The sequence below is a fragment of the Cylas formicarius genome, unplaced genomic scaffold, assembly GCF_029955315.1.
Source record: "Cylas formicarius isolate icCylForm1 unplaced genomic scaffold, icCylForm1.1 PGA_scaffold_4__25_contigs__length_36172078, whole genome shotgun sequence".
NCBI classification, from domain to species: Eukaryota; Metazoa; Arthropoda; class Insecta; order Coleoptera; family Brentidae; genus Cylas; species Cylas formicarius.
Genome location: NW_026844334.1, coordinates 3,396,105 through 3,414,973, shown reverse-complemented (window position 1 = coordinate 3,414,973; position 18,869 = coordinate 3,396,105). Strand labels below are relative to the sequence as shown.

The 18,869-nt window shown below is 34.2% G+C and overlaps 1 protein-coding gene across 13 annotated transcripts in view; it reads left to right on the top strand.

Annotated features, from left to right (window-relative positions):
* LOC132701627 (uncharacterized) overlaps positions 1-18,869 on the top strand; it is a 55,706-nt gene that overhangs the window by 26,080 nt on the left and 10,757 nt on the right. For 6 of the 13 annotated variants that reach the window (XM_060669741.1, XM_060669733.1, XM_060669731.1 and 3 more), the window contains 5 exons: positions 9,410-9,566; positions 11,223-11,430; positions 12,291-12,386; positions 12,449-12,677; positions 16,325-16,644. In XM_060669741.1, coding sequence (XP_060525724.1) covers positions 9,410-9,566; positions 11,223-11,430; positions 12,291-12,386; positions 12,449-12,677; positions 16,325-16,644 — 1,010 coding nt within the window. Of the gene's footprint in view, positions 1-344; positions 564-9,409; positions 9,567-11,222; positions 11,431-12,290; positions 12,387-12,448; positions 12,678-16,324; positions 16,645-18,869 lie in introns of all 13 variants that reach the window. The other 7 variants (XM_060669734.1, XM_060669738.1, XM_060669735.1 and 4 more) reach the window with 3 other exon arrangements.

Below are 18,869 nucleotides of genomic sequence, written 5' to 3'. Positions count from 1 at the left end.
ACCCGCCCGTAAGCAGAGGGCACGAACTGCCTAAGTAGAGGACGAACGTATACAAGTGTCGAAAGGTTAGACAAAGAGGTCGAAACGATTTGGTGACATTTAAGTTTGCAGGTTGGCTGCGAAACCTTGTCGGTGCATTCAGAGCTTACTCGACCGGAAGCTTGAACGCGAAAAAATGTCAAAAAGTCGCAAAACCAAACGGAACGCGTTGCCGCACGTGTGACTTGCGTAGTTAGTTGCGGTGCTCGCAGGCGTCGACCCCATCCGGCCTAATATATCGTGAACCGTTTATCTAAAATGTACGGGGAAAAGACGGATCCGATCTTATCTCGTTGCATTTCAAGATAGCGGCGCGCGAAATCACGGCAAGTGTTTTTCGAAACAAGTTTCACGTGACTAACACAACGGTTGTGGTTCTCGGGTAGTGATCGAGTGAACTAGAACTAACACGATGTACGTAATTACGAGACTTGCGGACCCTTTGAGCGAGCGACGCGACCGTCTCAAACTCAAAATGCTCCCGGATAACTACTTCGCCAGGCGGAGGTTAAAACCGTGCAAAGGTACGTGACCAACATTACGCGCGAGCGCGCACTGTTGTTTGCTTCGAGTGTTTTCGGCTTTGCCGTTTGCCAATTTCGATGTTATTGATGATTCATACTTTACGAAGGTATTGATTGTCGACGGCGGTTAACCCTCTGGAAAAATAATTAAAAGGCTTTGTTAAAATATCGACCCCATTGCAAGAAAATCAGTAGACCGCGAGCGACGAAATAAAAACGCAAATTCAATTTAAAAGGCTATGCGAGCTTGTCGCGTGGGATCTCGCTCGCTGTAATAAAAAACACTGCCTCGATTAACAAATTATGTTGTTCTCTATTTACTAACCGTCACGGCTGTGGCGGTTTCACACATTCACACCGCGCTTAATTTATGTTACAATGAAATCTGACAATTGGATATGGTTTAACCCCGTTTCAAAGAAATAGCGTTAATTTTAATAACCATTAAAATGCACTACGCGCGTGAGGTAAAGGGGATTTCCAACAATATTACCAAAAAAAATCGATATCATTGCGATTACGCTTAAACTGATAAAGAAAAGACCGTAAATAACGCGCAATGCTGGTTGTCTAACCATTAACGGATTTCCAATGCACATTCCCATGTTTGAATACGTTTGACTTAAATGATTCGGTTTCTAATACTCACTAGCGACTTCCGGTTTTTCTTGTCTCGGAAGCAATTAGTGCCGATCGATATTTTTCCTGCTTTCGCGTCGAGCGACAGTACCGCGTGAAAGTTTTTGAAAATTTACGACAAAAGAAGTCGTCCCGAATGCCTTTAAAACGAACGTTGATGTTATCAGTTTTTTCTACCCGAAGGTAATTAAACCAAACTAGGTTGACAGCAGCCACTTTAGAGATCAGGTTTGATATCAAAACATAGATTACTCTAAAGCGTTTTTGATAACTACTTAGGTTTACAGATATCATAGACCCTTGGCAATGTAAGTTCTGAATTTCTCCTTGTCTCATAAGGTGTACCGCAAGGTTCCGTCCTTGGACGTATATTATCCTTAATTTAGATTTCTGATATTTATACATCCATCGAATATTTGAATTTGCATTCATTTGCTGATGACACTCAGCTATTTTACTCCTTCCATCCTAAATTATTTGATATTGCTTCAATTTATATCAATTTGGGTTTGCATAACTTATTTCTATATTCTTCTAGGCATAATCTTATTCTAAACTTAATGCTTATGTTCTCTTCTCCTAAACCTAACATAATGTATTTATTAATTAAAGGTGAACGTTTGAAAATTGTGAATTGCAATAAAAACCTTAGTGTAACATTTGATTGTTGACTTAGATTCGTGAAACATGGTGAATAAATCTTATTTGGTTTTGCGCCATTTATATAGGCATAGAACTGTTCTTAATTTCAGTTTACGAATATTTTTAGCTCAGTCAACTGTCCTTTCTTCTATTACCCATGTCTTGATAGTATTAATAAACATAGATTACAAAAAATTTGAAACAGCTGTTGCAGATTTATTTTCGGCTTGCGTAAATTTAATAGGATTTGCCATAAAATCCAGGAATCCAGGAATTACAGTTTCGTAATGTTCAATCGGTGGCTTTAAGGCACCCCTACCACGATATCTTTTACCTTCGTTCCGCAGATCAGTTTCTTATAACGCTATTGTAATTTTTATTAGTATACCCGATTCAGTAAAATCACAATCAATTAAATTCTTTAAAAAATATTTAATTTGAGTGCCAAAATAAGAGCAGAAATTGTAACATTAAAAATATATTAACGAAGAAGAAGGAAACCCAAAGAAACATGAAAGCAAGAATGTAATTATCGATGTACCAAAGCCACCGTTTGCAAAAACTGCCAAGATCATTCTTAAAAACCACCCAGGTGTTGGGATAAAAATTTAATAACCAAATTAGCTGTTCTGATATCAGGTAAATTTGAAAAGTTTTAAGTAATCAAAAGAACTGGGCAGTTATCGGAGCAAGCCAAAGAAGCACAGAATAAAGATTGCAGGAGACTCAAAGAATTCAACACTGACAACTTTGCCGATATCTTCCGAGGCTCTAGTTACCAAGCTACTCCAAAATGTAAAAAAACCTTTTTGTCCGCATGTTTTCTGTCCTCAGTTAAGGCCCGAACTTCCAGCAATTTTGCTAATGATGAAAGTCCTTTTTCTGGGAGCCGAAATGACAAGATCCCTTAAATTTTAAACCATTTATAATATCAAATATGGTGGCTTTTCAATTTAGCTCCGACCTTTGGTACACCCTGTATATGTACTTAAGCGAGGTTAGATCAAAAATAAAATATTAGACGCGAATGAACGATTTTGAAATCACCTTTTATTTTTTGAGTAGGTACCTATTTTTTGAGTACCAGTCGAGTATAATGCCCTGTGCATTAATAATTTTTTCTTTTGAGTACTATTTCAACATAAAAATATTTAGTTAAAAACAAAATAAACCTGTCAAATGCCAGTGGTTGAATATATAGAATAGGCGTAAGGCTACACTTTTTGATATTTTTTGACAATATTATTTTTAATAACAGTCCACCATATTTGACAAATAAAACAGTATAAAGCATGGCTTGAACTTTAGATTTAGGTGTCCTCTGATTCCACCATCACACAAGACGCCTGTTTTTTCCAAGAAGCTTTTCCTACAATATTTATGACGTTGTAATACTGGACCTAACAATTTAAAAATATGTAATATTTTATAATTGCTTTCATCTTTGTTTTTTTGGCAATTTATGTAGTTTTATCTATTATTATTATTATTATTATTATTATTATTATTATTATTATAAATTTCAATAAGTTTGTTATAGAAACAAAGTCAACTTCTTTACGATGAAACATACTTTGCTTTTAATCAACCACGCAGCTCCGTATACTTCCACGGCTTATGAGCATATATATGTCCTTCCCCGTTATTTCAAACGCGGGAGTTATGCAGCCCACAACGCGTGTTTGGAGCTTCCGATTGGCGTTTAGCAAATATAACTTGAAGCTCTTATCTAATCGTAGTGGAAGTATTACGAATTACGACTCATGTATCCATTACCGTCTTTCTATTGTGCAAAATGAATTTTAAAACAAAATTCCAGTTTTATTTATTGTTATATTATGTACTTATTTATATACGAGGTATATTAAAAAAGCGTAGTATATCTAAGTTATATAGTTGTTTAAATTAACATCCCTGTGTATTATTTCATATAAGGCCAGCAGTTGCGAAACATCTTGAATATTATTCAAAAACGGATAAATTCGAAATATTATCATTTTAAAAAATGCCTTCCATTTTCCTGAATACACAGTTGATATCCTATTTTTCACTCACCTAAAGCTTTGATTATCCAATCATTAAAATCAGTTCTTTAACGTAATCCAAATCCAAATTAGATTTTTTTAGTGAATGGCGAATTTTGACAAATAGTGGTAGGATCTTTAATTTAGATTTTTTGAAGTATTCACTCAACCTAACGATCCAAAGTCTCCTTTCATCAAGCTATATTAATAATTATCATATCCTATAAAGAAAATTATGTCATATTTATAAATAAATAATTTAATATAAAAAAAAATGTTGTTTTTTGAAAAAATAAAAATATTTTTTTTAAGAATATTTGGATTTATTTATTAGTTTACTTACTTATTTTGTATAGCTTCATTATTTTTATTTTAATATGTGCACTTAGCCAACTCATGGTATTTTTTAAGGGGTTATAAAATAGTTTTTTAAATATTTTTAAATTTATTATAATATTTAATAATATTATAAATATATAAATATATTTAATATAATTTATATTTGATTTAATAATTGTTAATTGTTTTTCACAATCAGAAAAAATTGGGACGAATAATAGTAATAATAATAATTTGCAACAGGTAACGTGACCCAATTACAGGAAATATTGAATATGATATATTAACTACAGGGGACACAAAAACTAATCTTAAATGTGCTAATTTTATAACTAAAAAAGAGAGGGATAAGGCTTTTCAGTGCGGATAACGATAACCCGACGGCACTCCCAAAAAAAAAATGTTATATATATATATATATATATATATATATATATATATATATATATATATATATATATATATATATACATGGTAATGTGAATTACAGTGCGATGATAATTTGCTGAAGTTAACAACACTACACACGTATTGCAAATAGGGTTTTGAAAGTGGATATTGGATCGTGGTGACTGAATATAACATTCATATTTAAAAAAATATATAACACGGACCTTTCTTTTAATGAATTAATAATACAGGGTTTCCCATTTAAAAAATATAACTTTGATATACTTCCCTTTTTTGACACTCCTTGTATATAAATGAATTATCCAAAAAACAGCACTATCAATAAATTAATTATGATTCGGCTATAATAACATGGTATATAATAGCCCTGGGGCAAAAAATGTACAAATAACCAGAATTTATAATTATAATAACGAAAAAAAAATTGTTTTATTTTTGAGGTGGGCCTCTTTGCCCCCCTCAAGGGGGCAAGGGGGTCCTTGCCACTCTCCCCTTAAACTGTAACAACTATGTAGAATAATGAAAAAAAAAATAGAAAAAATGTGTTTATCATTGTTAGTTCAGAAACTTTTCAATTTTTATAATATTTTTATTTTGCCTTTTGTTAAGTAAAAACATATTTTTTTTTAAATAGCCAAGTAAAGGCGGGCAGACTGTGTCTGTGTTTTAAAAAAACTGGTTAATTCGAACTTTGCGACGTATGAATGGCGTGAAACTGGTCCGCGAGCGTCGAAGTAAAATCGATAAACGGACAACGTCGGGGGAAATTAAATAAAACGGAATGCAATCGCGAAACGGTGGGTACCCCGGTCCGGCGGCGTCGACAAGAAAACATAAATTAAATTCCGCATACCTATTACGCCGGCGATCCGCACTGAAAATTTTAATTCGCGTTTGCGATCGTTTGGAAAGTAACGCTATCTCGGGAAATATGCGTTTTTTTCGATACGACGACGAACGACTTAATTAAGCGTTAAGCATTCCGGCCGTTTTTATTTTTCCTCGAAGTGACACTTATTAGCAGGTTTCTACGCAATATACCACCAGGTGGCGCATAGTGTTTGAAGTATGCGGCCAACCGAACAAAGAATTTACGTTAAATTACACTGGGTGATTTATCGGGAACCCAACAAATGGTCGAAAATCCTCGACGGCGTTCGGTCCCGCATCGGAAAGTCTCGGTGAATCTCGCCTAGCGAGGCATCTCGATGGCAGGCTTTGTAATTTGACAGTCGATACTATAAGGTTGTTCGGAAAGTCATTTCGTTTTTTCCCGTCAGAGGACTTAATTACGTTTTTTCGAAACCAACTTCACACTTAAGCCGCATAACCATTATATGTCTTGAGAGCTGATATCTCAAGGCTTGTGTGTGAAAAAGTTCTATTAATTCTACGCAGTAGTTTTTGGTTGGTGCCCTTTTAAATATGGAGAGCAATAAGCAGCATTTTCGTCATATTTTACTTTTTTACTTCAGAAAAGGTAAAAATGCTGTCCAAGCGAGAAAAAAATTGACGGATGTGTATGGAGAAGGCGTGTTAACAGTACGGCAGTGCCAGAACTGGTTTGCAAAATTTCGATCCGGTAATTTTGATGTCGAAGATGCACCACGGTCTGGAAGGCCGGTCGAAGCTCTCAAAGATGCGATAAAGGCATTAGTTGATGCAAATCGGCGAATAACCACACGAGAGATCGGTGAGAGATTAAATTTGTCGAATTCGACTGTTTATGGCCATTTGAAAAGCATGGGCTTAACCTCGAAGCTCGATGTGTGGGTGCCCCATGTCCTTACGGAGCGAAATTTGTCGTCGCGTTGACGTGTGTGATTTGCTCCTCAAACGTCAAGAAAATGATCCATTTTTGAAGCGGATTATTACTGGGGACGAAAAATGGGTTGTATACAACAATGTTAAACGCGAGAGGTCATGGAGCAGAAAAGATGAACCGGCTCAAAACGTGTCAAAAGCCAACATTCACCAAAAAAAGGTGATGCTCTCCGTTTGGTGGGATGTCAAAGGAATCGTTTTTTTTTTTGAGCTTTTGCCGGACAATACAACGATTAATTCAGAAGTCTATTGTCATCAACTGGACAAATTGAATGATTCACTTAAAGAGAAGAGGCCCGAATTAATCAACAGGAAGGGTGTAATGTTCCACCAGGATAATGCGAGACCTCACACAAGTTTGGTCACTCGCCAAAAACTTTTACAGCTTGAATGGGACGTACTGCAACATCCACCATATTCTCCAGATCTGGCGCCTTCCGACTACTATTTGTTCCGGTCCCTGCAAAATTTTTTGGATGGCAAAACCTTTACCTCAAATAAAGATGTCAAAAACCACCTGAACCAGTTTTTTGCCAGCAAGGACCAAAACTTTTATGAGAGGGAAATTATGTTACTGCCAGAAAGATGGCAAAAGGTGTTGGACCAGAATGGCCAATATATAATTTAATAAAATATTTATTCATTATACGAAAACTGTCTTTCATGTTCCCCAAAAAAAACGAAATGACTTTCCGAACAACCCAATAGATACTTGTAATCCGAATACGAATTAGGAAAACGGTGCTTGTTTTAAAGATACAGGACGTACATCGGGCGCTGAATCCGCACAGGACACATGAATTCCTTCCTATGCATTGGGTCAATTATTGTTTCCAAATAAATATAGGTTAATTTTATCGAAGGGTGCTGCAACCCGCATTCAAAAGAATATTTTTTATTAACCCGTGAGTATCTTTTGAAGATTTTGTTGTCATTATCGCCACTTATTGATTACAGCCACCGGCTAAGGTTTACTGACGTCTATCAAATCAAATTTATCGAAATTTTATGAATGACAATGTCCACAACAAAATTCAGTTTTTACCAAAATAGGTAGGGTTTACACCTGACGATGGAAATAAAACTAATTATAAGCTGACTAAATTCACTGTGCAATTTGCCCTAGCCAGTTGCGAGTGAGCCTACTTTACCAATTGATGGGGCATTTCTCATAGCAACATGAGAATCGCGTAAAAATGTACACAAAAATACTTTAAATCTACAGCATCGTAGACCTCGCTTGTGGACTCACGGCCCCAGAAATGGCCCCACCAAATCTTTTGTTGTTGCATTGGTGTAGCAGAAAATATTTGTACTGATTGTTCTCTTTTATGATGTAAAACTGTTCAAATGGTTGAAATGAAACAAAAATTTTAACCCCAAGCATTTTAATAATTATTCCCAAAACCTAGTATTTCTGTCGTGATTTTTTCCCATCCACATTTCCTTATACTCGACGAACAATCCACAGTGCCTTGTCCAAGTAAAAGCCTATAATAATATTCTTGATTTTTATGACAAAGGTAACCTCTGACTTTATACACCCTACTAGGAGTTACCAGTAATTTTTTTAAGACTTCAAAAATTACCAAGAAAGGTGGTTGATGGTTTCTATGAACTTATGCCTACCTTTGCATACCGAAAAATATAAAAGACTTGGTAATCTCAGATGATGAAGGGTAGGTCTAACAAATTGGCTAATATCCTTTTATACAGGGGCTTGCGAGAAAAATTCCTCATGCCAAGCTTTTGTGCCAAACTGTATAACCAAACTAATATCTAGGCCACTCGCTTGCTCCCAGAACTCTGGTCAAGTCTTTCAGTTCTACAGATACATTCGATTGCCTCCACCTCTGAATAGAGGTACATACTGAGTTGAAGGAAGTAAGGCACCTTCGGCATTCCTAAAATCATGTTAACATAATATAACATAACATATAGTTTCAGTCATACAGTGTAATGTACTACACACTTCTACAAATATTTTTATTACTAATAAATTCTTTACCTTATCGCAAGTCTATTGCATATATTCTTTCGGTCCCCTTTCTTACACATGCTTGCAACTCCTGTCTTGTATTTGGTCCTTTAAGTGTTCATGATTATGTTGTCCCTTCCTTAAGATGAATACACCGTTCTCTGTGCTTCTGAGATATCTCGTTGCAATAACTCGAATTGAAACTTATACAGGGTTGAATAATGTCATAAAATACGATGTTTTCGCACTAAACATGCAAAATGCCTTTTTATGAGCTATTATAACTTTCCTCTTCTTTTTTTTGTGTTTAGTTAAAAAAAAATTATTTTGTAGGGTGTCGGACGTTCGGTGCGTTCTTAGGGGCAACTATGTTTTTATTGACCAATTTTTACGAAAAATTGTATTGAGACATTGAAACAGCACGTGTGGTTTCTGAGCAATAAAATTTGAATTCAAAGCTTTGTCTTTTTAGCACCGTCATTCGAGTCAGGATGTTAAAAACGGTCCTGATACTTTTTTGCATAATTTATATCCTTCTTAGATGCTTACAATGATGGATCAATTTAAATTTCATTTTGGCAATGTTTTAAACGCCAAAGATCCTTTTTCTTACTTTTTTCCCCCTTCTCTGATATCCTTGCCACGAATATCGCGAACAGGCGTAGATAGGGACGTTAAACTTTCAATTATCAATTTTTGTAATTAGGCTAAAAATGTCAAACAATAATCTTATTATCAGCATAATTAAATCCGTAAAATCTAAAAGTTTTTGGACTTAAAACGTTGCGGAAATAAAAAAAATAATGGTCGCGATCATAGAAACGGATACAAATTGTATAAAAATATTAGGTCTGTATTTACAATTCTCATTAAACACCCTGTATATGTACAATACCAAACTGATGCAAAAATAAATTAAAAAAATTGTTGTAATAGGTTTTAAGCAATACTTGGACGATATTTGTTATTTTTGCGTTACTTAATTGCAGGCAAAGGCATGAGTGAGGTGGGTGTAGTGCGGGCCAGTCCAGACTCGGATTGCAACAGCAATCATCACGGGTCGGCCTTGTACCTCAGCAACACCTCATCTCAGGACATCGATTTCGTGCAAGACAACTCGGATTACCAGTGGTTCCTCGACTACGGGTGAGTCTGCGTGAGAAATTGCATTTTCTCCAAAGGGTCGTAAAATATCGGGAAAAGTTAACCGGTTGGGCAACACCGCCTAGGCAAACGTAGCTCCCGAGGTATAGTCTGTTCATAGATATAAGAAAGTGACTAACTGATCCGAATTAAGGAAAGACCGGGGCAAGTTGTAAGAATGAAATATGGCCGAACAGGGCCGTATTTTGCTTAGAATATAATTATTTAGGGTTTTGTTAGGAAAGATACTAGACAATATATATTTATGTTTAAATCTAAAATAAAATTAGAAATTATTTTTATTACCTACTTAAATTACTTAAAATTATTCACATAATATATCAGTATCACTAACGCTATCATCGCCTGTTCTAATTATTATTTGTTCTATATTATTTGCAATATGCTTTTTCTATATGTTTAACAGAATTTGCCCAACTTTGTGGGGGGATGTTAAAAACTTCGGTTTCTATAAGTTTGAGGACATTGGAGTTAACGCGGGAAAAACATTGTTACGACGAATGGCAGATTTCAGTTGGTGCCAAACATGTTCAATGGGATTAAATATACAGTGGTAAGGTGGAAGAATTTTAAAACTGTATGCCGTGGATTTTTTGCATAATTATCACAGACGTATTCCTTTTGTAGGCTCAAGCTTTGTAGGACCTCAATTAATTGCTTTTGGATTGTTTTTTTTGTCACATAACTTGCACTGTCCATTACAATTACGCTATTAGGAGGAATGTTTGGAACTAGTTTGTCTTTAAACCATCTTTCAAATAAATCAACGGTGGTGTCCCATCCATCTTTAGACCCAGCATTCAAAATAGTTATTCTTTTACCTTTTTCACGGCGCGTTTGTTTTATACTTATCAGTTGAGTCAACCCAACCCTTTTCCGGGGTATCATAAGTGTCGAACCAGGTTTCATCCAAGTAAATAATTGGCCTTTGTTGTCCCCTAATTAAGATATCTAATGTAGGCACGCTTTGTTCCTCGTATAACTGGTAAATTTTACGCCGTATTATATCTTGATCAATTTCATCTACACTCGAGAAAATGTCAGCATCGCTTCTTTTTTTCCTCGCTGAAATGGGACTATTCACAATTTTCCATAGAGTTGATGTTGGAATTTAAGTCAATGTGACCGTTTCTTCTAAAGATACTTGCTTGCTGGCACCACGTTCAATGAGAGTCAAATAAACATTGTTGTCCTTTGTCTCAGTAGAATAGGGTTTTCTACATTTGGGCGGGAGCATCTCCTAGGCACTAGACTCGCACATATTTTACATAATAAAAATGATTACCAATAAAGTTAAACTAAGTCGTATACAAAACCAAAGAATATTAAAAACAGGTAGGTATAACATTATTTTCTATTACGGACCACAATTTTACCTGAATTTAAATTCCGAAACTTTAGGTAATAATCTTGTTGCATTGTATGTTAATGACCACCCTTCTATAATCGCATTCAAAAGCAATTGGTCACTTTCTTATATCTATGAACAGACCGTACCTGCAGGTTTGACGTAGTAGTAGTAGAAATTCTCTCATTTTTGACTGGCATCGGATCGAAAACAACTAGAAAAAGATTCCGTTCTAACTAACTAACTGACCAGAACTGCTAAACCAACCGTCAATAATGGTCCTCATTTAGCTATAGAGATGGCAGTACCAACCACCACACGAGCATACTGTCGCTGCCCGAGGCCTACGAGGCCGGCGACAACTACTACGACGCCCTGTCGAAAAACATGGACGCTAACCTCGCCGAAGCGGACATGGAAAGCTTCAGGACGGAAGACATCCACGCATTACTCACCAACTTGCCTCCCATGTGCAGTACCGACCAGCTGAGCCAGGAGGTGAGTTACGCGAATTCGCTACTATCAGTGGAGATGATAATAATAATCATAATAATAAACTGTCTTTATTAAAAATCGAAATATTACAATATAAGTAACAATACAACCACAACAACAACAGCACCAACACCATAATTGTCAACAAAATTCACACCCGTATATACATCGTAAATACAAGAAATAGACGCACATCATAAACTCATACGCTTTTGCTAGTTACGGGCGGGCCTAATAAACAATATTAACGATTTTTATAAGAACTTTATTGTATTGTATAATTTAACTGCGTTATAGCTAAAACATCTCTGGAAAGTTACCGAAGTGTGTGTAGGAACACAATATCTTAAACAATGACGGTTGGCTCGATTATGAATTTATGATTTCCTCTACAAAGTTGATCAAACAAGTACGACGGGGTCTTATTGGAGTCTAGTCATCTTCAAAGCAATGATATCTTAATGAATGTTGTTTATAACTACCCTTTGGTATCTCTGACCAAGAAAATTTTAAAAAAATGAAAAAGCAGTATCTTCTATCCCGAAGAATTCCAGTGTAGCTAGGAGAATTGGTTATATTTTAGAGATTTTAGGGCAATGCATTCATGTTTTGCAGAATTAGATTGGGGAGGTTTTGGTTTTTTAAGGATTTTTGCGGTTCCAAATCGAATTTCATTAGCTGTTTGAGACGGCAGTTTATTTAGGATAGACCCGAGATTTTGGGATAATACGTGTGGCAAGGTCGAATGTGATTTTGGGTAGAAGATAAACGAAGATTTAAAGGTTGCTGTGAAAAAATTAACTTCTGCGTTGCACATAAAATTTTACTAATAAGAATACTAATGGCGATACGTTTTATCACAGACCCACCGTCAGGGGGAGTCCTACGCGGAGGTTTCCGGTTCGATGATGGGCAAGTTCGATCTGGACAGTTTCATGAGCCCACAGAACAGTTCGCAGGTAGTTTCCAGGCTCTGCCTTCGAAGCGGTGTCTTTTGATCGGTTTTATTTATCCCCGACAGGGCGAAGACTGTTCCGCCAATTCGAATTCGATGTCGATCTGCAAGTCGGAGCTGCTGTTTAGTCCGGTGAAGGAGACCCCGATGCCTGGCGCGAATTTCTCGGTGGACTCGTTGGACTGCGACATCCAGGACCTCATGCTCACCTGCCAGGCGAACAAGGACAACTACACGATAGCCTTCGAAGGATCGGTGACGATGTACAGCGAGGATAGCGATTATCCCGCCAACGGTAAGCGCGTAGGCACCGCCGATGACGTCAGAGACGGTCCTGCCTTACGGTACTTTTTTATTCGCGTTCTAATTACAAAAAAAGTCCCGTATGACCTTCAGTCAAACACAAGGTAAAAGTTATAATATATAATTAATATAATTATTAAATTTTTAGACGTTGCCTTTGATATCAATCAGATCACCCCTGAGATGCCGCTGGAACAAATAAAAAAAACTATTCAAAAAACATTCATACCCTGTATCTTCAAAATGACGCAAGATGTTTATATGATATTTATACTACTACTATACTTATTATTGGCTCTTAAATATGATAAAACCCCTTTTTTATGTACATTTCTTAAAATTGCACAGTGCAGTCTCGTCTGATTAATTCTACCTGTGAAACTAACCAAATTAACCTTAAAAGCTAGTTCCAAAAAATATCACAATGTTTTTAAATAAAAATCTCTAGCTATCAAGGCTGTAGTTCATATCATCCTCTAAAGGCTGGAACTCATAAAGCTTGCGTTCTAAAAGCTCTAGCTTTGAGGGCTGTGGCTCTAAAAGCTCATCTATTTTTATAAAAATATTGATAATTGTATGGTATGTTTTTTTTTCTCTGAAAATATGTTATCTCGTTTTTTGTAATACTATCTTGTAAATAACTGCACCGAGTAGTTACATATGAGTAGCTGCTAGCTAGTCCTTCCCACTTCGATAAGAAAATACAGGCCTTATTATTATAAAAGGTATAGCTTTAAAATCTCTAGCTATAAAGCCTCTAAGCCTCTTTTAAGTGCTATAGCTAAAAGCTGAAATTCCTAGAGTTTCTCTATTTGATGAGTTTTTTCATGAATTTCATTTCCATTGGAGATGTTTCGTTGTGGGAAGTATTTAAAATATATTTTTTTATTGTCCGCTTGTTTGTCGGCTTCTGCTCAAATTTTAAACTATGGCAATAGACTTTTCGACACTGACGTTTTCATCGAAAATGATAAAATTAACGGTTAAGAAAATGTATGCCTGTTAGCAACTAAATACTTATATTTATATAATTTTTTTTTTATTGAATAATTGAATCGCCAGGTATAGCAGAACAAACAACCCGTTACCTTCAAACACTTTAGCCACACTTTTACCGGCTTTCTATCTCTCACTTCACTGAAATGACCTTGGGTCTGGTTTACAGTTTTTTTTTTATTTGAGAATCAAAACACATTCTATAGGGATATACATTTTTTTTTTCTTTTGTGAAATGTTAAAGTGTTTAAATAAATGAAAACACTTAGGCCGCGTAAAAACTGGGCGTGGCTTCGCGGTGACGTCATTTCCTACATCGGGTTAGTTGCAAGGGAACAAGTTTATGGGTTGTACATGATTGGAATACTTTAAAATGAATGCAAAGCTTCCTATACGAAAGTGAGCAGAGCAGAATGCGATGCGTCGCGATGTATTTTTATCAGATAAAACCCGTGTCTCCAAACCTTTGATACTGAATACTGAACAATTTGCTAAATTTAAGCTGGCCGGAGTAGTTTACTAATGTTATTTTTATCTACCTCGAAAAACCTATTATCTCGGGGATTCCCATTACCATAAAAATGTCCACTGCTGGTAAATAAAACTTAAGCGACAATATTACTCTATTATTATAAAATTCAAATGCACACAACTAACAGGGTTGGAATGACGTCACGAATCAGCGGATACTTCAAAATGTAGAAAGCTAAAAGCCTGAAATTTTTATAGTATGCTTTGATGATAAAATAGTATCGAAAGTGAAAAAAAAACTTCACAAGCTTATTGAGTAATAAGCTAAATAAATACAAAAACAAATAAATTATTACAATTTAGGTATAGTCTGTTTCTTTCGACGGACCCTTCCAAATAAATCTTCTACGATGTTATTAAAGCCTGTTCATAGATATAATAAACCAACTGATACGAATTAAGCAAGCTGTAAGAATGAAATATGGCCGGAAAGGTCCGTACTTTGCTAAGAATTTAATTATTTGGGGATTGGGATAATCCCATTCAAAAGCAATTGGCCACTTTCTTATATCTATGAACAGACCATACCTATTGTTATTGGCTAAAGCCATTAACAAAAAAATTATTCTTACTTGAGTGACAAGGCGGGGGTGAGCCAAGTATATTTTGTTTCTTTCTGATGTATTTCTTGAGTGTTGACCATTTGGGGCAGTTTTTACTGTGCGTTTCGAAAAAATGATTTTACGTGAATACAACAATGCCGCAAAACAGGTTGTGAAAACCTGATAAAAATAAATAAGAACTAAAAGTTCAGATTTCCACGATTTCGTGAAAATCTGAACTTTTAGTTCTTATTTATTTTGTTAAATGGATTTTCATCAAGTAAAAGCCACCTCAGTTCAACCTGATAAAACCTTACTCAATCAGTAATAAGCTTTAAAATAAACCTGTCTACTTACAAAAACTCCAATATGGTCGATAAGGGATATTATTAGGTAATAGTGGAGAATTGAATAAAAGGAATTGACAATAGTGATCAGGACCTAACAAGAAGAAACGTATATTGTCTTTATCAAATTGAAATTGTTGCTACCTCGGGTAAACTGAAAAAGAAACTAGAAGAATATAAATCCAATATAAATAAAAGCCGTGCCACCCTGCATACAGTTGCTTCTAACATGGGACTTAAGTACCGCGAAATAGACAAAAGGCAAGTAGTAATGGAATCACACAGATTACGCCATTGGAGATTTAATTACCTTCAAAAAAGATATAGACTAAACAACAGATAGGTTATCACTTTCTAATAAACAAAACGCATAAATATTTGTTAGAAAATGATATTTATTTTGAATTCTGTTACAATAAAGCGCAAGTTTCGGGACTCCTAATTTCATACTCAATTAAAAAACAGTATGTATGCGATAATATCACTGCATCGAGATTTGTGGAAACAGCTAAAATCAAAGTTCAGAGAAGAAAATGATACCGTAGACATATTTAATCTCACGAGATATAAGCCGTATTATAACAAACTTAAGAGATGCTATCCTTAACGAGGTGGCGCGAATCAACAAAAAAAAGAATCAACCACTCACCTTCGACTCATTTTGAAAACGGCCCATTTGAAATCCTCTCTTACTACGTCGCAGGCAATTGCACGGCACGTACTAATTATGATTAAAGTTTTTTACATCAAGCCTGGGAATAAAACGCGACCACGGAACGATCAGCTGCTTCCTAGTCACAGAATAGGTCAGTTTTGGTTAGGTAGACTGGATAGCGTCAAACTAAATTTTCTACTAGAGCGGGGGATGAAATTATGTTGAACTACATTACTGAAAAGAAGTTCTTCTCATAAGATATTCTTGGCCATTAAATCTGACAATTTTTGGTTAATTCAATTAAACTCTTCGAATATTTTTCAACATTTATCTGTCACAAAGCGACCACTAATTTATCGCGTATTAAGTAGCGTTGTTTACTACGGTGTCTCTCTATCAAAACATAACCATCATTAAGCAAACTTTCAAAATAAACAAATTAAACTCGATTATCGCTTGGCGATAACGTTCGAACCCCGAAGTTTGATTCATTGCTACGAGAAGCTCCGTTAGTAGCGCAGGTAGGGGCCCTTATATAAATTTGAGTGCCATTTTTCTTCTCGTTCAGACAAAAGCGCGAATTCGAACCACCAAGAACGGTCGGTCGAGGTCGAGGCACCTCCGCCGCGTGCAAAAAAGATTCTGGAAACGTCGATGACGCAGTCGGATTCCGGGGGTTTCACCACGTGGAGCAAACTGAAAAAACGCGGAAGCGACGATCAACTGCGCAGGCCGTCGGGTAACAATAACAATTCGGAAGACGAGGGTAGCGGTTTGGGGTTGGGCGACGCGGCGACCAAGAGCCGCAGCATGCCGAATTTGCACAAACGCAAAACGAACGGCCTCGTCGCTAACAGCGTGTACTTGAAGAGCCAGAGTAACAGTTCGGTAAGTAACCCGGGAAATCTGTCATTTTTTTTTAACATATACGCAATTTAAAAAAAATCTCTGGAAAATTAGTGCAAAAAAGAATCGTCGGTAAACAATATGCATTTATTTTTTTATTAAATAATATTAAACATAATTTCTGTTTGCTCGAAACCTTTTTGAACACCATAAAAGACCCTTGCTTTAAAATCCATACTACAAATGTAAAATTATTTACAAAATGAAAAAGTACCTTAATTCTAAAAATATAATATTAACTTAAAATCTTAAGATCGTCTTTAAAAAATATGCATACGTAAAATTATATATTTCTAAAGAAATTGTTAATCATCTAATATGAGAACGGTGTATTTTTTTTATAGCTTATATTACAATTATTTGTAATATATTTTAAATATATGTTATATTTTTATTTATACTAATATAAAAAAATAAATATGAAATTATTTGCGAAAAATCTTTTTTTTGAACACCACAATGCCATGTTGTTCCTGCTTAAAAACCATATTTGCACTTATTTAAAATTATTTATATAAAAAGTGTAATATATTTATTTTATATTTTTTTAATGGTTTTATTTGGATTACAAAATACTGAACGTAAATGTATTCCAAAAATCGATCTTCATCATATGTAAAATTATTTATAATATAAAAAAGTTATATATTTATTTTTATTTGTAAAATTATTTGCAACACGGACCTTGCATAAAAAGCCATACTTACATTTTTGTAAAGTTATTTATAAAATTAAAATGTTATATAAGTACATAGAGGAACTTAAAAAATATCTTTTTCAGAAAAATTCCTTTACGACCAATATCTCGGGAAAAACATGCAACAAAAAAATCGTCATTAAAAACGGGCGTATGTAAAATTACATATTTCTAAAGAAATTGTTAATTGTCTCATATTAGATCACATATCTCACATATGTCTACAGTATAACATTGTTTTTAAAAAGCTCTTATATTGCAATTATTTATATTGTATATTAAGTGCCTACTTTTCAAAAATGTAATATAATATCGTCGTAAAATAATTTCCAAAAAAATATCTTGAAAACATGGATATGTGAAATTTGTGTTTGTGTTTCTAAAAAAATTATTAATTACATAATACGTAAAATTTAAAAAAAAATCTGTTATTGGCAAACCACGATGCAAAATTATTCAAAAAAAGGAGCTTGCTTAAATAAAACTTATGGAAAATTATTTATAATATACAGCGTAATAGATTTATTTTCTTTTTTTTAATTTTCATAATTAAAATATAATATCCTATGGAAACGTAAAATTGTTTCCCTTAAAAATTAACATATGTACAATTACGTATTTCGAAAAAAATTATTAAAATTATTTGCATAACTACAATTTAAAATCATTCTATTGTAAAATTACTTATAAAAAAAGGCCTTCGTTTCAAAAAGTAAGTGCATATAGGAACGTAAAATAACTTTCAAATTGTTAATTATCTAATATGTTAAATTAATTTTTAAAAATGTCCCCCTAATTTGCAAAAAATATATTTGAACAATATAAAATTGTTCTAAAAAAGGCCCTTGCTTAACAATCACATTTGCATTTATGCAAAATATGTTCCATCCTTTCATAAATGTAATATGTCTACTATATAAGAACCTATAATTATTTCCACTAAAATGTATTTTTTAATAATACGGATGTGTGAAATTATCTATTTTTAAATAATTTTTTAAGAGATTTTCATTAAAAATTATCATAAGTAAAATTACATATTTACACCTCTTTAAAAACCGCAAAGCAGTTATTTTTAAAAAGGCCGTTTATAAAATTAAAAAGTGGCCTCGTATCAAAAATGTATTATCTTAAGAAGCATCAATATTTTTAAAATTCTATATTTTGAAAGACTTTTTTAATTGTGTAAAATGCTAAATTATTTTTAAAAATATCCCTGATTCTGTTTATTATTTATTATTTGATAGAAAATTATTCCAAAAAAGGCTCTTGCTTTAAAGGCATATTTATGTTAATACAAAATTATTAGCTGTATAAAAATCGTGCCTAGCTTTAAAGAAATGTAATATTATTTACAGAACAAAATTGTTTATATTAAATGTCAACTTTACATAATAATAATGATATTTACATTTATTGTAAATATATTTTTTTAAGTTTTACATTAAATTATCTTTCTTCAAAGATATGTAAAATTATTTAAAACTATCTATACATACAATAGTTTTAT